Consider the following 21,782-nt stretch of genomic DNA (forward strand, 5'->3'; position numbering starts at 1 on the left):
TGGTTTTCAGACAAACTCTGTAGTTGAAACCATCAAGTTCTACTGTTAGTGCATAAATTACCCCCCCCACCCCCCCCCCCCCCCACCCCCCCCCCCCCCCACCCCCCCCCCCCCCCACCCCCCCCCCCCCCCACCCCCCCCCCCCCCCACCCCCCCCCCCAGTTGCAGCCACTAAGTTACAAGATATACGTACAAAATCTACACAAAGACCTACACTCTACAGATAGGTATAAAGAAAGCATACATTTTAATGTTATTTATTGTGACTACGTAACATTTATTCTAATAAATCAAATTAAATTTTATAAATTTGTAACACATTTTGATATTGAAGACTAATATTTTATAAGTATTGAGATATTTTTATCATATTAATAATGCATAACACTTTTTAACCAAACAAAATGTATTGCAAGATATATTACTGGTTTCTTGACCATTGACATTTCTTTGTTAATTCAGGACGGCCGGTTTATCATCCATTGACACTCAAAGGGTTATTATGAAAGCATGTATGTTATATTCTCACTAAAAATCATTAACATTTCCCAAATTTTAGCCTCAGCATTCAGTTCATATTTTATGTAACCAAATAGCTGAAATTCAACAATTGATAGTTAAAATAAAATACTCAATGAACAATAACATTAACAATCAGAGACTGGTTGGTGCTAGATAATGGTTCGCCTGCACACTAAGGCACTGCTTGATGGCTTCTTGACAAGCGCTATATTCTCGCCATGGCCTTTTTATGACTCGGTGTAGAAGGGCCAAGTGAGCCATCAAGAATGGCAATTTACCATCCAATTTCCCAGAAGTTATATCTTGTAAAACTTCTTTAAAAATTCTTGAAGACTTATTAACTTCATCTTTCAAACTGCAAAATGACAGAATCTAATTATATTAACAAAAAATGAGATATCTTTAGTTAAATGCATAACAGGCTGGAAGTTTGGTTAATCTAGATAAACCTTGAGCAATTAAGTAATAATTATTACAATCTATTAGTTGTATACTTTAGTAAATATAGTATTCTGCCCTTTTTCTAACATTAAGGAAATTTTCCTACTAAACAGTTTTCACAACAAAATGTTCTTGTGAACAGAATAAAATAAAAATAATAAATTAAAATTTAACCTTTTGGACTACTGATAATATGTTTTAAATGGAGTATTATATAAATGCACACTATGTTTCTTTTGGGGCACACTGTATTATTCATCTCAGCGATCAATACAGACTTTTACAAAAAAAATTTACTTACCTTGGATTTAAATATACAGGATACTTATTTGGAAGTTGATGGTATAAAGGCCAATCTTCTATGCAGGCACAACATTGGCAGTGAAAGTGATATTGGGAAGACAGTTCACTCTGTCTGGTAGTGACATCATGCAGGGCGTGGTGATAACCGTAGTTGTCCACAATCTGTATCAGGCAATCAAATGAACATACAGTTTTAATTACCATCTCACACTGCATATAGATGGTCACAAAGCTAACATTATAAAATGAATGTTACCACCCATAACAAATTTTATTCATTCATTAACACTACAGATAGGGTGGTTTTTATATATGAAACATTCACTCACACAGCCATACATCATGTGTTGAGACTGACAGTGTGATGAGCCTTGGGGATTATAATCAGTCGAAGAGAGAAACACAAGAAAGTAATCACTTATGTCTTCCTGTTTGTCTGGGATAATTGTTTCATTATATTGTTGATTTTAGTTTCTTAATTCCTGAGTATTAAATTGCCTTCTCTCCCTACTAAACAAAAAATTCTATCACTTTCATAATTATTTCCTAATGGGCGGTTTCAACTTCATCTAGCCAGTGAGTTTGTACTGCTGTAGACATAAAATGAACTGGGTCAAGTAGTCTCTCTTGCCGTTCCATTGACAACACGGACATCTAGTCAGACCTGTGAAAACTTTGCTGGGTCAAGTAGTCCCTCTAATCCAATCATTGACACAGGTACAACGGCACACGGACATCTAGTCAGACCTGTGAAAACTTTGCTGGGTCAAGTAGTCCCTCTAATCCAATCATTGACACAGGTACAACGGCACACGGACATCTAGTCAGACCTGTGAAAACTTTGCTGGGTCAAGTAGTCCCTCTAGTCCAATCATTGACAACAGGTACAGCGGCACATGGACATCTAGTCAGACCTGTGAAAACTTTGCTGGGTCAAGTAGTCCCTCTAATCCAATCATTGACACAGGTACAACGGCACACGGACATCTAGTCAGACCTGTGAAAACTTTGCTGGGTCAAGTAGTCCCTCTAATCCAATCATTGACACAGGTACAACGGCACACGGACATCTAGTCAGACCTGTGAAAACTTTGCTGGGTCAAGTAGTCCCTCTAGTCCAATCATTGACAACAGGTACAGCGGCACATGGACATCTAGTCAGACCTGTGATAACTTTGCTGGGTCAAGTAGTCCCTCTAATCCAATCATTGACACAGATACAACAGCACACGGACATCTAGTCAGACCTTTGAAAACTTTGCTGTGTCAAGTAGTCCCTCTAATTAATTCATTGACACAGATACAACAGCACACAGACATCTAGTTAGACCTATGAAAACTTCGCTGGGTCAAGTAGTCTCTCTAATCCAATCATTGACAACAGGTACTGAGGCACACGGACATCTAGTCAGACCTGTGAAAATTTTGGTGGGTCAAGTAGTCCCTCTAATCCAATCATTGACACAGGTACAACGGCACACGGACATCTAGTCAGACCTGTGAAAACTTTGCTGGGTCAAGTAGTCCCTCTAATCCAATCATTAACACAGGTACTACAGCACACGGACATCTAGTCCAGACCTGTGGAAACTTTGCTGGGTCATGTAGTCCTCTCATTGACGACAGGTACAGGGGCACACGTACATCTAGTTTGGTTTACAGTTTATTACAATTTATAAACATTTTTACAAATTTATGTTTTTTTGATCACGAAACCCACACTTCTTGTACTACTTTCAGTTTTTGCGCTAAAACTATTTTATTTACCTAAAGACTCAGAACTACAAAACTATACATTTTATGAAAGAATGTGTGACCTTTAGGCTATCTCGGAATTTGAAAAATATATTCTTAACAGTATTTTTCAGGCATACACCTCCCCCTTTTTTACATGCAAAAAAACAAAAAAGAGTTCCTCACTCACTGCAAAAATTCAAATGAAAATATTTACCCCAGTTACTTATTATTATTGTATTACACTGTTCATTGTGAACAAAATGGTACCAAATACAGCTAGGTTGAGTACAAATGTATGATGGTTATTCAGTAAGTAACTTTGACAGACCACTATATTTCAAAACCTGTTAGTTTAATTAATACGAAACCTTAGCTAGCTAACATGATCTCAAGCGAACACTGAAACCTTGTTCAATTGTTCTCCATTTAATTAATCAAAATTATAATTATTTAATATTATTTTTAGGTATATAACTATAAACAACACTAATTTTATCATTATTATTGTGTATCTTCGTCACAGTTCTCAACCGCCATGCAGGTAGCTTTGTGGAAATACAATTAAAATGGTATACTTGTAATATCACTTTATTGCTTATTCTGGGCTTAGTGTAGGCTAAATACAAAATATTCAATAGTCCAGCATCAACCCAATAAAAGAGTACCTAGATCACCTACACTGCTTACCAGACTAACTTTGTTTGGCCTAATCAATCTGTTATTAATCACTCAATACTCTACTAATGACTTATAAAAGAGCTATCATTACTAGGGGCAGGACTAATGCAGCCATTTTGATGTCAGGGCGTTTCTCCATTCAGTTGCCATCAAACCATGCTAGTGAGAGGTTACTGTCACTGCTTGTTTTACAATAACGTTTAAAATGTGTGACGATATTGAAAATCCCATGAGTAGAGAAGTACGGTCGGTAATACGGTTTTTGTTGTCTAAACACAATAAACCAATTGAGATTTATCGCCAACTCTGTAAAGTTTATGGGAACGATGTGATTACTGAAGGTGAAGTGCGCGAGTGGTTTAAAAATGGCCAAAGTAATGTGCATGATGATAAACAAAGTAGACGGCCAAGCATTGTGACCAATGAAATTATCTCTAAAGTTGATGAGATTAAAAAAGACCACCAATTAATAATAACAGAACTCTCACTTATTTTTTCCAAATTTCAAGGAGTTTGTTACATGAAATTGTTACACAGAAGTTAGGTTAACATACATTTTGTGCAAGATGGGTATAAAAAATCTTAACAAAACCCATAACAATCAGCATTAGGGTGGGCTGAAAAAACTAAATTTTCGAGCATCGAGTTCTAATAGGGCTCAAAAGTTGCGTATTATTGAGCTGATTAAGAGAAAAATAATAAAAAGAATATTAATTAAAATCTTTAGTTCGCGCATCGAGCTTAAAGTTTTCTAAAAAATGTACTTTTTTGCTACTTTGAAAAAATATTTTAAACTCGCTTATGATGATTTTTTTTTTATTGTACTACCATATATATATACTACGTTTATAAGACCATAACGTCAATAAAAATATTTAGATACTTTAAACCAACATATAAAGTTTGCAAAATGTAACGAAAATCTCTAACAAATTCCTTAAAAACAAATAATCTAGTAGTTTGATGACTCACGCGGTGAGCAGCAGGAAGTTAGGCACGGAGTAGAAAACAAGTCACTCATGAAACCTCTGAGGCATCTGGTGCCGTAAGCAAGTCGCGACATGAAACCTCCCTACCTGACCTACCTTTGTTTGTGTTTCAAATGAATTTAGTTTTTTTACTGTGCGATCGGTTAGTTCTGAAAGTTGTGTGTTCTGTGTAGTGGCGGTGAAATGGCTGTTTCAAACAAACTATTAACAAGACAGTCGCACCGGTGTCCTATTTTCGGTTTATCCAAAGGCCTCAATGGGGTAAGTCTTCCTACATATTAGGATGTTATGTTGTGTTGTTTCGAAGAAAGTTACCAGTTGTCAGTAAAATCAGAAACAAAGAAAAACATTTCTTTTTCTCTTATTGCGGAGAATGTTGCTTTTCAGATTGAAGCTATTTATGTCAAAGCTTCAATTCCAATTGTATCTCACACATGAGTTGTCCAAATGATTCGGTCTTACCACGATTCATATTACAACTTGAGAAAATCATATAATAGGGATCATAAAAAAGACTCGTTTCAGAAGAAAGTAGAGAAATTTGTTACAGAATCCAAATCAAAACTTTTCGACATTGCCGCTTGTAAATGTCAAATGATATACACTTGTCAATGTGGGAAAAAGACAAGTTCCTGTGACTGCCCCATTATAATGGAGTGCAATTGTGATAAACAGAAAAAGATACCTATCATAGAGAGAAAGTTCTTGCATGATCAGCGAACTAATAGGAAGACATGCGTTGGGGGTGTAGATAAGGTAGTGACAAATCAACTCTTGAAGAAAGAAGAAAGGAAACAAGCAGAGAGCCTGCGGGAAAACTTGAATGGTGGTTTTGAAAAGGAAGCCAAGGAAATAGGAAGATCTTCGCAAGAAAATCCGACTGAACCTAATCCACCAACAACCCCCTCCAATACATCTCAAATGAGACTCAGTCTTCAATCAACTGCTTTAGTTAGTGACAGATTTGGCATATCTGACAGAGCAACGGCAGCAATAGCATCGAGTGTGCTATTTGATCTTGGAATGGTATCAGAGTCAGATACTTCACTAGTAATTGACAAAAATAAAATTCGAAGAGAAAAACAAAAGACAAGACAGGCTATTAGAGAAAAAGACCTCGAAAATACAGAAACAAAGGGAATCTACTTTGATGGGAGAAAAGACAATACTTTTTTCCAGGATAAACTTGGAAATAAAATGTACCGTAGGGTCAAGAAAGAAGAACACATAAGTATTGTACGAGAACCAGGAGGCCAATACATATGTCATATAAGCCCAGACAGCTCAACTGGACAAGGGATTGCAGAAAGCATTCTCAAGTACCTTGAAGATAATTAATTCCTTTGATTTAGATGAGGTAGAAGCTGTTGGTTGTGATGGAACAACAACCAATACTGGTTGGAAAAACGGAGTAATTCGAAATATCGAAGCCAAAATTAATCGTCCACTCCATTGGTTTATCTGTTTACTTCACTTTAATGAACTACCGTATAGGCACTTATTTCAGTTCTTGGATGGAGAATCTACAGGACCTTCAACTTTCAGTGGAGTTATTGGCAAACGTCTTCCCGATTGCAACAAAATGCCTGTTGTGGAGTTTGAAAAAGTAGAATCTGAAATCATAGATATTGACACAAAAGATCTAAGCAAAGATCAGCAGTACCTTCTCAATATCGTCAGAACCATCCAAACAGGCAATTGTACTCCAGATCTGGCTAATAGAGATCCAGGACCTCTAAGTCATTCCCGTTGGTTGACTTGTGCTAATAGGGTGTTACGTTTGTACATTTCAGATAGTAATCCTTCAAATGAACTGAAGATTCTTGTTCAATACATAATGAAGACCTATGCACCAGTCTGGTTCGACATAAAACGCCATCATTCCGTGAAGTATGGACCAAAACATGTGTTTAAAGTAATCCAAACTACCAGAGATTTGTCAGCTGAAATAAAAAAAGTTATCGATCCTGTGATTGAAAGAAACTCCTTTTTCTGTCACCCAGAAAACATGCTGTTAACAATGATAACTGACGAAAGACTACATATAATAGAGTTAGGTTTCAGAAGAGTTTTGAAGGTAAGAAGTGTGGAAAATAACAGCAAATCGGCTGTAAGAATATTTCATACACCACTCTTAAGTTTGAAGCTAAGGACTACAGTGAGCTCATTGATTGGTGGTCTAAATGCAAAGTTTCTCCTCCTCCTATGATGAGGAAATTAACAACGGAAACAATATCAACCTATTTGAGGGACAAAACTTTACCAGAGTTCGAGTTCATGAACTTTCCTTGCCACACACAAGCCGTGGAAAGGTGTGTTAAGTTAGTGACAGAAGCGTCGGACAAAGTGTGTGGTCAAGATAACAGAGATGGATTTATCAGAACCACATTGTTATCAAGGTCTGTCATGCCAAAATTTGGACATAAATCAGAGTTTAAACCTTCGACGTCATTCTAAGGTATGTAAACTTAGGGAAGCGTAGAACATGTAAATAATGTAAATACATTCAAACACACCCTATTTGGTTGGATGGTTGGGTAGGGTGTGGGTGGAACTCGAGTTGCAGCCACCTCCCCGTGGTGAGTTCTGGGTCATTCCACCAAAACATTGGTGAAATGGGCGAAGAACTGCAAATCTGTGATGTTTTACTCTTTGAAGAAAAATTGTTATTTTCGTACAATTTTCTAATAATTACGATATTTCTTGAGAACCTTATATGTTTGTTTAAAGTATCTAAATATTTTTATTGACGTTATGGACTTATAAATGTTATATATATATATATATATATATACGGTAATACAATTAAAAAAATCATCATAAGATGGTTTAAAATATTTTTTTGAAAATAGCAAAAAAGTACACTTTTACAAAACTTTAAGCTCGTTGCGGGAACTAAAGATTTTAAATAATATTTTTAAAATTATTTTTCTCTTAACTAGCTCAAGAATACGCAACTTTTGAGCCCTATTAGAACTCGATACTCGAAAATTTAGTTTTTTCAGCCCACCCTAATCAGCATATGGCTGCTTCATTGACATTTTTGGGCACTTACGACAAAGACGGTGAATCACTATGCGATCAAATAATTACAGGATATGAGACTTGGGTTAAACACGTAAATTGTGAAACCAAATTACAGTCTATGGAGTGGGGACACACTCATGATTTCTTAGAACGTGGCATAACCATAAATTCTGCAAAATATTGTGAAACCTTGCAAAAGTTAAAGAGCAATATAAAACAAGCACAGAGGAAAGTTAAGTTCAAACATTTTGTTTTCGAATGCCATGCCTGGTCACACACGGCAAATCAGGCTCAAGAAATCCTGAATGATTTAAGTGAGAGGTGTTTTCCAAATCCGCCTTACAGTCTGGACTTTGCAACCAGCAACTACCACCTGTTTCCAATAATGAAGACCTGGCTTGTGACACAGCACTTTGACAACATGGAACTGTGGGAGTGTGTGACTACTAGGTTAAGTCTCAAGCGGCAGAATTTTATAAAGCTGGAATTTCAAAACTAGTTCACCCCTACGATAAGTGCCTAAATTTGTTTGGTGACTATTTTGAAAAAGAGTATTTTAAATCACTTTCAAATATATATAATTTCAATAAACGAATCACAAAAAGTACTTGCTCCGCCAGGAGTATATATACTTATATATATATATGTATGTATATATATATATATATATATATATATATACACACACACAAACACACACACACACACACACAATACAATTTCTTTCTTTTACTTTGTTTTTTGTTTACATCAAAACATAATCCACTTTCTGGATAGCCCTTGTATTATAATCTATTCTTCTACAAATTACAAAAATAATAGTCTGACTAGCCGCCCAAGCTACCAAGCTACCAGTGCAATATAACTAAGTGTTATCGTTGCCAGGATTTCATTCTGGCACTGGATAAATATGTTGAACCCATCACTTTGTGGCTCTGAATATTCCTTCACGATAATATTTTTGTACAACCCAGCAATCTGGCACCGTCACATCTACATCTGTTGTCCTGTTAATCATTAATACAAAATCTAAGGGAGGAAGTTGCAACTCCAGGTGTCCACTATTTTTATTGTAACAGACACTTACTATAAATATTTGAGTGGTTCAAACAATTATTCCTGTACTCTTTCCTACTTGGATTTCACCAACTTTGGAACCCTATTCAACTAAAAGTAAAATCAATGAGTGTTGTTCTTCCTTAATGCAATATTGGAACAAACTCATAATTATTTTTAACTAAGTATATTTGCGATTATGATTTACATATCAAATACTTTTTTTAACAGCAGATAAAAATCTAGGTACAGAGCCAACTTGTACCTCTGAATTTATTATATTGTATTGTGTTTATTTATTGTTTCTTGTTTTGCTAAGGTACAGCAAATTGTGTTGTTACTTACTAAAACACAATTAAAACTATCTAGAATAATGTATTAAACCACTTTTGGCTCCACTGATAATTTTGTGCAGTACTAAATAAAACATTTAATTTTTTTTTAAGACATACGTACATAATAACTATATTGTAATTAAACTAAAACAAACAAATTTTTAGTATTTTTGTAGTTACATATTAGTAAGGTCAAACACTTAAAAATAAAACCACTGAGCATCACAGTGTTTGTGGGTGAACTAGAGTAACAGCAGAATTATGGTAAGAAATAATGATATGGCAATATGGTTGATGACAGGTATGTTATGAGGAGGGGGAGTGATAGTGTTATTTACAAGCCAGTGCCAAATGTGCCCAACCATTAACCACTCATTGTCTTATCCAATACATATAGTACAAAATAATCAAAGAATTAACAGTTATCGCTAAGAAGAAAGATCAATGGCCCATCCATAAAGAATTAAGTGACATAAAAGTTTCACAATCACTTCCATCCCAATAGTTAACTGGGGCATTGGAAATACACTAGCTTTATGTATAATTTTATTTTTCTAGTATCAAGATAGAATTAGGAATATTCCATTTTCAACTAAATAATGTCAAAGGCACATAATAGGAAGAAACTGGCTTCTAGTGTTAACACAGTTTTGTTCAAGTCTGCCTAATAACTTCTGAAAGAGCCATGGCCCAACGCTGGCACTGATTTTCAATACTGTTCAGGGGGCTCATATGACATTGTTGCCAGTATGATTGTCATGAGGAAGCCAGAATATTCTTAATGCCGCTATGACACAAGTACCAAGAGGAGATTGGCAAGTTTCTAGGTAAACCGGTGTATGAGGCTAGCCAAAGGATAATCAGGGGCGACATATCCATTAGGCAAAATAGGTGGCTGCCTAGGGCGGCAAAAAGATACAAATTTGTAAAACTTTCAATAAATTACTACACTTATAGTGAGCAAAATGTTAGATAAATGTTACTTAAAAACTAGACTTTAATCAGATCAAATATGACAACCATTTGCATTCGAAAGGCCAGCTGCACTGGCCGTTAGTTTTGCCATAGTTTATCCTCCCAACTCGTATGGCCAGTACAGATGGCCACGCTACTTTCATTGGCAGCTTGGTGGCCATATTTGTTGCTTGCCTCCCCAGATCGGAATTATTTTTCAATATCCTCAGCGTTATTTGCATAGTAATTTTAAATGTTTAAAGAAGAAATGAAAAAAAATAAAGCAAGCTGCTCGATAGAATTCAGCACTTAAAACAAAGAGAATATTAGAAAATAACTGCTATGTTTAGGTGCTGGCCTTACGAGCTATGGGTGTATTATATCTTGGCCACTACAGCTTGATATACAAGCTGAGATAACATAACGGCAAAAATTAAACTGCATTTCCAACAAAATGGTGGTGGCCAGTAGAGCTCTAAGGACAAATTATAAATACTGCCTTCGAGTGCATAGGGTTAACTTAGGTACAAGAGGCCTATTTAATTATCCTGTATGTGACAGTGAAACAGTGTCAGTGTTGGGCATGAGGGTGGGAGGTGTGTGGTACGATGACACGGTTGGATGTGGTCTTGAAGGTTTCTTGTTTTGACGTGAATCATATTGCCGCGTCACATCGTTGCTACATCCCCTACTTCTCTTGTCTAAACCTTTACTCGTGTCAATGGATCACTCACGTCATCAGCCTAGCTTGACATTTTTCAGTGACGCTGAGTATTTATTATTACCGATATCTATAGTAGTTTATCAAACATCCTGCTCTTAAAACTGGAGATAAATTTCTTTCTATTGAATTACAAAAGGTTAATTTATGTTTCTAGGTTAATACTAGGGATAAAATACACTAACACGAAATATCCTGTAAAATTATTAATTTCAGTCTCGTTGTGTAAATATGTCATAGAAGAAGTTGAGATTTTGTTGTTTGTGTGTAGATATGGAGAGGAAAGATTGATCAAGTGGGGGAGGGTTGTGACAAAATGGTACATTGCCTAGAGCTCCAGGATAAGGATGCTGGACAAACTATATTTAGTTGGCTGTAGCAAACAAAAAAACGTAATGGAAATATTTTGTGGTGTTACATAAGCAATGGAAGAATTTGTGCCAATTATGTGGTATAATTTTTTTAACTATATTTCATTTTGAGAGGCACAAGTAACCCACATGACTTATGATATGTTGTTTCTTGTTAATTGAAGGTTTATATTACAATAGTTCTTAAACAATAAAACAATTTATGTTATGCCTTAAAAAATAAGTAAGAAAAGGCACACCAGCAAGCATCAGGTAGTAAGGAATTTGTGAATATACTGACTTGTGTTCCAGTAGGAATGACTTGAATAGCCGTTAGGACATTGAGATCACCATTATGACTATGGCGGACCACATTTGGATCACAAGAATGATTTATAAGTGATAAGACTGGGTACAAAGCTCCCCCGATCTCCAGACTCTCACAGACTACCTTTCCACGCACTTTCTTCACCAGCATTTCTGAAATTTCATGTGCATTCGAAGGTACAATCAATAAATATTTAAATAATAGTCCACCAACAAAAAGTTTCACTGAATTTAAAGGTTTATTTTCAAATTTGTTACAGCTCAAAAACATCTCATTACTTTCATGACACTTTGCTGAGGTGAAATAATCAGTGTTCTTATCCAATAAATGCAGTATATAAGCAGCCGTTGCAGCCTTTCTGAATATGTCTGGATTTGACCTGAGCTCCATATTTCCAACTAAGTGATGAACTGATTTATAATCCAAGGAATTGTATTGACTGTCCTCATTAAAACCTTTGGTTTTGTCATCTTTGAATGATTCTATCTGAGGTAATGTATTCAACAAATGTTGAAGAGATCTGTTTTGTTGAGTGGCTCTCAACAGAGTCCGAACTGCGATCAGTTCTATCTTGGTAAAACCCAGAGCTATGAGCAGTGGAAGAAGAGAACACTCCACTCTGTGGTCCTTGTCCCAGCTGGCTGAGCAACAATCTTCACTGCAATACATCGCCTGCAAAATTCAAAAGATTTTTTAACAATCTGAACTGCAAAATATTATGAGCTTTATTTTGTCTGAAATTCAGAGCTATGGGTAATGCCACTAGAGAACATTTGGCTCTGGGTCTCTGTACCAAGTGAAAATACATACAATAAATACAATGCTTAACTGCAGCAAATAAGACAAATAAATCAGTAGTATTTTAACCCTCTGGGTCACAGGTGACAATTAATATAATATATGCCATTCTTCTTGTCCTGAATAAAATGATATACATATCATCCAGATACCTTGCCAATAAATAGTACTGTTATGCAAAAATCCTGAAGAGCACCTAAAATGTGCTTCCACCGACACACTGTTAAAAATTGAGGAAAATACCTGCCTCCATGAATTGTTACATTAATAATAATTGTAACCAAGAATAACAAGTGGTAAGTGAATTTATTTCATTAAATAATTTTACTTGCTTTAATGATTATATTAATGCATAAACAATAATATAACAGCAATGAGACTTTATGTTACAATAGAGTTAAACAGTAACTTTTTTGGTTCAAGTTTTTCACTTAAATTTACAATTTACTAGAACAAATAAAATAGATAAATAATAAATAAAATATATTTATTGCACCAAACATCTGATAAAATACAAACTGTGTGTTACAAGCTGGTGCTATTGTCACAATTAATAAACTAAACCTAAATAATGAAATGAAAGGTTATCAAGGTTGTTATTGCAAAATTAATTAACATTGTAATACAATTTAATTAATACAATTTTTCAATTAATAAAATATGTAACACTGTAGAAAACTATGCATCTTCAAGAAGTTTCAACTGTACAGATAACTTATTATATAAATGCATACTCATATATAATTGACGTTGATCAAAAAGTGTGTGGTTATGTGATGGGTAATATAGCAGAGTCTTATCTCTTGTGACTTAGAACAACTGTTCAGATTTGCAAGTTTGAAAGTTATATGTAATTTGTGTAACATTAGTAACATTTTAAGGATGTAAATACTAAATAGTCAATATTTGAACTTTTCTAAACAAAGGTAACAGCTGGATCTGAAAATTGCTCCTATCATGGCTCTTATAACACTTTTCTGAGCTTTACACAGTTTCTCTCTTTGGTGAGGCACCCCAAACAAGTATTCCTTATTTCACCTTTCCAGTTTTCATCTTTTGACATAGAAACAAACATCAACCTCATTTATTGTAACTACAATTATATCATTAAAGCTTTGGCTGTTTTACAATGAGGTATCGTTATGTATCTATTTTCCAAAAACTGTTTTAAAATGATATATTTTTATATTTATTTTTTTGAAAACTGTATTGCAACGATATTTTGTTGTGTTATGTTTCGGTAAAGTTACTTTTTTTGTTTTAATAGCGTATTTATATACCAATGATAAAGAATTAATTTAATTTCTCAATATAAATAGTTTTACTCATTTCTCTACGTTTCCACACGATACTGAGTATAAAAACATAGCACTGATTTGGATGGCCATGGTGCATGCTTATTTCCTATGGCAGAGACTATATTAGTTTCTCAAAGTAACTTGACATTTTGTAGGATCTGTTCATAATTAATATAATTTACTTTTTAGATATTCCGCTACCAATATAAATAAACGTAAAACAAATTATACCTTTTTATATGCTTGAGCATTTTTTTTAAAAAAGGCATCTGATGAACACAATCAATTTCATGCAAATATCATAACGTATATAAAAAAAGTTCCACATTTTAACCCTTACCACGAGTATTACGAGAAATCTTCCACTGTGAAAATGACGCTTGACGCGTATTACAGTAAATCTTGCAATTAATGTTATTATTTTTTGTCATGAACTATAGTTTGTAAAACTGCCGATAGAATGAAGTAGAATGTTGTTCGAACCTCAGACAACAACTGCGCTCGATTCATTGTTCTCGGCTACCCGTTACCGATCCGAAACTGCTTGTCATAGCAACTGAACGCCATTCTGACTGGCGCGTCTTACGGGATTTCCCACGTAGTGAGGGCGACCAGTGCTGTTCACGAGACCTGCGCATAAGATTGTTCCTGTGTTGAGTTGCGCGTTTTACGTTTTTTCTGAACATTTCTTACAGTTATATTATTTCAGCAATTGTTACTTCAATTTAAAACACTTCTTGCTTCAAAGTGTTTTCCAATTTCAAAAAATATTTTTTAAATTGGAAAATCCCACGTTTTGTTTTGTTATACATTTTAATCTGTAAAAATTACAAAATTTGTTAAAAAAATTAAGTTTTTATGTTTTTTATCCTATGATAACTTTAAAAATATTAAATCAAATAGAACTTTAAGCAAATTAAAAATTTATTTTATACCCTAATAGCACGCTAGGCAAAAATATAGGAATTTGTATTCAGCGCTCTAAGGGTTAAAGTAAAACACTGCAAATATGTCAAATAAGCTGAACAATTTTAGGTATCACACGTTTTGCACCTGAGCATTTTTAGGAAATTTGTTGTGTGAACAGCCAAGGGTTAAATATGTTTCAATCAGCTGACAATGAGAGCCCCATAACCCATGGGTGTTCTGTAACTGCCATCTAAAACTAGAGAGATTTAAACTACACATACTTGTCTATTAAGAGAGAGGATAGAAATCTAAACACACACTCACCTCTACACAATTGGGACAAGGTATAAGAGCATGGCATCTCTTCTTGCAGTGGAAACAGTAATTTTTGTATGCAGTTGGCAGTAACACAGATGCATAAGGTTCTTCTATCACAAGAACATCACCTGAAAGTAGTATTGTATTAATATAGAGCATTGACTTTTAAAATATAATCTTAACCTACATGATTAGCACATTAAAAATTTAATTCAAAGTTAAACCCATACAGTTTGTTACTTGAACATATAGAAATTACACTAACATTCAATCTTGCTTAACTCTTTCACTGCCGCAGCATTCCTATTTGAGATGGTACGCATGGCATAAATTACCACATTGAGACGCTCCATATTTTGGTTACATTTAATATATTATAGATTTTTACTGGCTTCTTTACGACATGACATGAGCCTAAGGTATCAGAGTACAGTTCTATTTTGGTTTTGGTCACCTTTGTCTTGTTTACAATTTCGACGGAATTTCAAAAACCTTTGTGATCATCTGAAAGACTCACAGCACCGTTTTACAGAGTGCTAGTACTCTTATTCGTTTTGCATTTAGCACTTTGAAATGTTGTTTGCTTGTGAAATGACTTTGTAGCATTATTCATTTGTCAATTTGAACCACAAGATGTTTAAGTTACTACACTATTGAATGATTATGATAATGTAGGCTACTAAACAATGGTGTAACCTCTTTACACAAGCCTTCATTGTTTACAAACATTGTAACTGTTTATGTAATATAGCACCTGTTTTATTTATAACAACTGGAGAATAATAATTTATATTAAATGGATCATAATAAATATGCAGAGCATACAGATCATAACTTGGAGATTTATAACAGTTACTGGTATAAGGATTACTCTAAAGATGAAATGGAAATACAATATTATTAAAACTAACGCATACCTGGCTCAATATCAGCAGAGGCGATCAGGTGGCGCCCAAGTTCTTTAGTATACTGAATTTCAACCAAAGAGGATGCAGATAATATTGTTTTGCTTTTACCTTCAGAGAGACAAGGCATACAATTCTCAACAGTTTTGATGATAATATCAGTTCCAGAATAACTCTTCACTTGCTCACTCATAGATAATGATATGGATTTTAGTTTTTCTCCTTCAAGTCTGGATGAAAGTAAACAATTCTGTGCCATCTAAGAAAAATATATAAGAAAATCATTATTGTTGCTATTATTTATGTTTTAACATATCTAGATAGTGCAGAATGTATTGATTGGGGGTTGTATTGCAAGATGTAATTACCATTATAGTTTATTATTTGAGAGCATTTTGCAGCAAACTTGAACACAGCTAGATTTATTCAAATAAACAAAGGAATTGTGTCATACTGCGGATTGTCTCTGAGCCATGGTAGCAGCTTAATCCTGATGAAAAATAGGTGATTCTGGATTGTTATTGCTCATTGCTTATAATACAACAACAAAATATTGAATAAATCACATGTATTCTGAGCGATAAGCTCACATAGCTACTTCAATTTGGAATTTAAAAGCTGCTATAAAGATGAAAACACATAAACAGCAAGGTGAAGCAGAGCTGGTGTGGTAGCGATCACATCACACACATACAGAGTCTAGTGAGGAATGGAGCATTAACTACCATACCAATTTATGGCTGTCCAAGTTTGCGTACAACTTCTGCAGAGTAAAAACGCTTACTTACAGTAATTTATGTTACGGGTTTCAAACAGATCTAAGTGAGATCAGGCTATTTCGTGATTCACTATGATTTCACTTGTCTGTCCAGAATACCAGATAGAATAAAGGTCTCATAATTATTCATTTTAAGATGTAATAAGGGACTTATTTAAAACATCTGTAATATTGATGGTTATAATTTAAAATATGATAGTTTAAATATATGATGTTTAATGATTTTTTAAATGTGATCTAACCCAGTTGTCAATAAAACAAGATAGGAATATGCTACTGTCACGTAACAGGCTTCGCTGAGGTTCATTGTAAAATTTCAAACTTATTTCACTATTGACAGCTAATCATAAGGCAAAGATAATTTTACATCCCTTGGCAAACAAAAAAGAAATTGTGTCGACCTACTGACTTCAAGGCTTTAACGATACTCAGTCACTTCCATGGTTGGACAGGCAACAACAATGAAGTCGTTCTTGTTTATGTAGAAACTAGCAGTTACCCGCAGCTTCACACGCATTTTCCTGTTGAAAACTCGGACAATATATTCATGTAATATTTATCTATGACATAATAAACACCCCTGAGATAATTGATAATCACTCAAAGCTATTCCAATCTCCTGATCCATTTTAGATTTAAGTTTAAAGAACAGCATTTTGGGGTCCTGAAGTCATAAAGTGAAACAGTTTATATAAGATTCGTATCACCTCCAACATTCCATGATAATTTATTGTAGTGCTCTGACGATTTCAGTAACAATAAGAGTTCGCCTTTTTAACCCAATGACGAAAGTGTATCGTCCAACTAAAAAGTTGCTGCGGTCAATATGAGTCTGTTCTGGTTGTTTAAATTCACCCCCAGTCTAATCTATTTACAGTTCCACAATTGATTTATGCTGTTGCACTAACCAAAACAATGGTCTCATATGTTGGTTTCGGAATTCAACTTAAATAAAATTTTGGTGATTAAGTGATTTTGATATTTTTACCGATCAATAAATATGTATAAGGGGTACATGCTTCTAGTATAAGGGCAGAGTGTGTTATCCCCATTTGCTTTTCAATAACTACAGTAAAAATTCCAGACACAATGTTAAAGGAGCTAACCAGATTCGATTACTTTATGTGCAAACATTCACAGCTTTATTTAATGAGGTAGTTTTTATAACAGCGTATAAATAGCATTTCCATGGCATTAGATCGATTATTGATCATTGGTGCAATCACAATTTAAAATTAGATAAAAACTTCGTCTCTGCAATCTGTATTACACTACTGATCAAGCAGTTTACAGTAATTTAATAGTTACTAAAATTTCAATGTAAACAAATGTTTCTGCCTCTCTGATGAACTTCAGCTGAAAGTATCAGTTCACTTTGTATTACGTGTCGTAGCGCAATCTGCCGGATCCAATATAAAACACTCTAACATCAACAACGATTTATAAATAAAAAATTAATGAAATAAACTATTTAAATCGGACCTACTCATGAATATAAACCATTCTCGAAACCCCTTCAACACACACACAAAATTTCATTAAAATCGGTCCAGTCATTTAGGAGGAATTCAGTCACATATACACACGAACACAAGAAATATATATATAAAGATGAATTTCCATGCCAAATTCTATAGATGAACTCTTTTTGATATATCTAGCCACATGATACATTCAAATTTTGTTCATTCATCTGGGTTTCATGTGAGTGTTTTAATAATAACAATCTACCCACCAAGTTACAATAAAAATTGACATTACTTGACAATATATTTTAATGATGTTCATAATTAGGCTACATCTGTTAATATGTCACATGTTAAAATTACTTATGAATACACGGTTTGTTTACAAAATTATTTTTCCTACTATTTTGTCGTTACCATCATGGTTAACCATAAGTCCAATGTATAAATATTCGCTTGTTACAATATTAATAACGCTCAGCCAAATCCCATTGCGTGACATGTACCATAATCTAACTCGGTGTTCCTCATATAAACATGAAGATTCATGCACAATATCGAGTCCATAGGTCAGTTTGTTTTCAAGATATTGTGCGGACAGACACAAAAATAGACAGGCAGCAATGAAATTTTTCAGACCCACGAATGATAGGCAAAAAATTGTTAACACTAATCAAATAAAATTAAATATTTTTATTATAATATTCATCAGAATATTAACTTAACTTGATACACATGCAATTTAAAGTTCCACATCCACTGCACAAGAGCATAAAATAACAAGACAGTTATTACAGTCTAGCAATACTCGCTATGTCAGTATGTTATCGCTCCGCTCCACTCGAAAAATCCAACTGGTTTGTTTAACAATACTGTAAATTGTTAAGTTGCATGAGCATACAGAATCTGTGGCTGCATATGCTAACTTGGTTACATGGATTAGACCACATCGCCTCTCTACACTCGGATCCATCCCATTGCTTCTGTGTTTTTACAATTTATATGGTTATTTTCTCAGATTTTGCCTACCAGCTAACAATAACTAAGCGATTTATTATTATTAACTACTAGAAATAACTATACAGAGTAATAAACAGACGCCATTGAGAACACAGAAAATATTAATGTTATAGTAAACTTTTATATTGGAAATGTTACCTTAATTTTTATGCTTATTACATGAATGCAATTAACATTTTTAAATAGGCTCACAACTTTCCATTATTGCTGAATTTCTTATAAAAAGCCCTACTTTTGTGATATATTTATGTTTTACAATTCCTTGCATTCTGAATATACATATAAATACATATATATATATATATATATATATATATAATTTCAATAAACATTGAATCGCAAAAAGTACTTGCTCCGCTGGGACTCGAACCCGGATCTCTCACTTGCCGGGTGAATGTGCTACCATTAAACCACAGAGCCCTCACTTTCTACGATTCAATTATTTTGTATTTGGCCGTATCTGTCACATATGCGTTTAAATAACCAAACTAACATATGATCGGAAGACCAAATACCTGTCAAATGACTTTTATTTACATTAAATTTGTATAAGTGGCAATAGCCTTATTTAATTTCAATAAACTATTGAAAATAAAATCAAATTTTATCTAGATTCAGAAAAACATAAACTTTGTGCACATGTATGGAACAATAATAAGCCTATAAAACGAAAAGCAGTTACACACATAAATTATATAAAAATTGTGTGTATAAGTAAGAGTTTGGTAATTAAAGATGGTGTTACAGCTGTCATCAGCAGCAACTAGTAGGAGGTTGACTTAGGATCATAACAAGATCACGTGACACCCATAGAACAAGGAAATATTACTCCGCACAAGAAAAGTGTTCTACTTAATTATTTCTCATTTCCACCCATTGAAACCTTATATTGTTTTGTTAAGAAGAATAAGAAGGACGACAGCAATAGGTTAATAACATGAAACTCATATTTTGCCACTCCGGCCATTAAGTTCACAACTACCAATCAATAAATTTTTCAGAACATGACGCAGTTTCTCCGTTAGTTCATTCTCTTTAGCATGTACGGATTCTTGCATTGAATAATTGTTTGGAATTTTAAAAAATATAATTATTTTATTGCAAATGTAAACACATTGTGTTATATGACTAAACGCAACATTAAAAATGTTGTGTAGTTTTTCCCGCACTATAACAAAACTAATTACACATATTGAAGGTTAAACAAAATTGCTAGCATATAATAATAAGTAAAAAAGCCTACAACAGTTTTAAAATGACTTATAAGTATAAAACAACATTCCTACTATCATATGTACATTAGCAAAATGTACACATCTTAACGAAATGATTGATCAGCACCACACTGAAGACGTGCAGAATATTTTTATTTAAATAATCATAATTAATTGAGGTTGATGATGAGCATAACAAATAAGCTCCAAACAAAGAAAATAATAAATAAAATCTGCCTATGGGATTTTGCCATGGGGACTTGTAACGATGTTGAAATTTGTAATGCAAATATAATCCAACAACCTTATCTTTTATAATAACGAATATCTGAATATTTGAATAAAACAGAAATGTTAACATTATAGTACTAGAGCAATAGGCTACAATTCAAAATGAGCTCTTTTGTAGTTATATTGTGATATAGCCAACTAAGTTATTAAATGACTAGCAATATCAAATATGTAATAACTTATCTGGTCAAATTAATTATTTTTTTTGCTGTAGAGAAAAAGGTCTTTACCTGAAATGAATCATTTGCTGATTTATTCATTCCTAAAAACTTCAGAGATTTCCCTTTACGATCATATAATTTATATCGAAGGTGTTCAGGGTATGCACCTGCAAGTGCTCTATCAATATCCTTTATGCATACTGTATATTCACCAAGGGAAAATGTTACTGCTGAACGATTAGCATACGCTAGAGCCAATTCCTCAGAATTGGCAGGAGCAAATGCTACACTGAGAGAATATGTTTGCACTGCAAGTAAATCTTGTTTCAGTCTAAATTCCTTGTTCCCCTTGTCTCTAAAAATTGATGATTCTTTACATGATTTGGGATTAACTCTCATTTTTTCAGATAGGTCTAACAGTCCAGCTTCCAAAAATAAACAATAAGCCATTTCAACTTTTTCATGGTCATGCTTTAATGAAGTTAGCATTTTAGAACATGACTCGTCTGAGTTGGAGTCTTTTATGTAATCTAAAAGTTGATCTAGCTTCTGTGAAAAGTAGTTTCCTTCACTTTCCATTATTTGTATTGGCCTAGATATTTCCTTCAAAAAGAATATTAGCTGGCTAAAATTTTTAATATACAAATAATACCACTGTTACTTAAACAATTTACCATTGACGTAACTTCAAGATTTACATTGTCTGAAGTAAATATTTGTGCTACTTTAATATAAATCTTAATTTCACCTAGACATGCCAAAGTAACCTCAAATAACTTTGAGGTTAAAAATGTTTTTATCCATTTGAAAACAATTGTAATACGTTCTAAAAACCAACCGTGGCTTTCAGAATACCGCAAGTTTATAATAGTTAGTACGCACAAGTTTACAGAAGATACAATATGAAATTTAAAAAATATTCTGCAATTAATTGTTTTGTTTAGGAACTTGATTTAATAACGAACGAAGTCGACATTGATGATTGATGCGCGATTGCGAGACGTTACAATCGAAACGTTTGTTAAATGCAGTTCGAATAGTTAACTTGCATTTAATTGTTGAAACGATTGCAGGTTGTATTGTTGTCATCTACCGGAACTAACTAATTTGTGTAAGAAATCAATGAATTTAGATAAAACTTAAATACACTAATGTGGCTATAAAAGATTATGGCATACTAAGA

General features: G+C 33.9%; 1 protein-coding gene across 2 annotated transcripts; it reads right to left on the reverse strand.

The window, feature by feature from the left end:
* Window positions 1-497: 497 nt before the first annotated feature.
* Window positions 498-21,574, reverse strand: LOC124360462 (SET and MYND domain-containing protein 4-like). 2 transcript variants are annotated; one of them, XM_046814114.1, is made up of 6 exons: window positions 20,669-21,574; window positions 15,682-15,928; window positions 14,771-14,892; window positions 11,415-12,113; window positions 1,265-1,428; window positions 498-877 (listed from the first exon to the last, which is right to left on the reverse strand). In XM_046814114.1, the coding sequence occupies exons 1-6, from the start codon at window positions 21,176-21,178 to the stop codon at window positions 655-657; spliced, it is 1,965 nt and encodes a 654-aa protein (XP_046670070.1). In that variant the 5' UTR covers window positions 21,179-21,574; the 3' UTR covers window positions 498-654. The 2 variants fall into 2 exon arrangements, with proteins under 2 accessions (XP_046670070.1, XP_046670071.1); XM_046814115.1 differs by lacking the exons at window positions 15,682-15,928; window positions 20,669-21,574 and adding an exon at window positions 15,030-15,467.
* Window positions 21,575-21,782: the final 208 nt, after the last annotated feature.

This window comes from Homalodisca vitripennis, chromosome 4 (assembly GCF_021130785.1).
Source record: "Homalodisca vitripennis isolate AUS2020 chromosome 4, UT_GWSS_2.1, whole genome shotgun sequence".
Taxonomy (NCBI): Eukaryota; Metazoa; Arthropoda; class Insecta; order Hemiptera; family Cicadellidae; genus Homalodisca; species Homalodisca vitripennis.

What these genes read in the sequence shown, in the direction of transcription:
- LOC124360462 (XM_046814114.1), bottom strand. Translation starts at nt 21,178, where the DNA reads ATGGAAAGTGAAGGAAACTACTTTTCACAGAAGCTAGATCAACTTTTA. An exon ending in CTCTGCTGATATTGAGCCAG is followed by an intron (nt 14,893 to 15,681) that starts GTATGCGTTAGT and finishes TACTACTTTCAG; the next exon opens with GTGATGTTCTTGTGATAGAA. An exon ending in CTTGTCCCAATTGTGTAGAG is followed by an intron (nt 12,114 to 14,770) that starts GTGAGTGTGTGT and finishes TGAATTTTGCAG; the next exon opens with GCGATGTATTGCAGTGAAGA.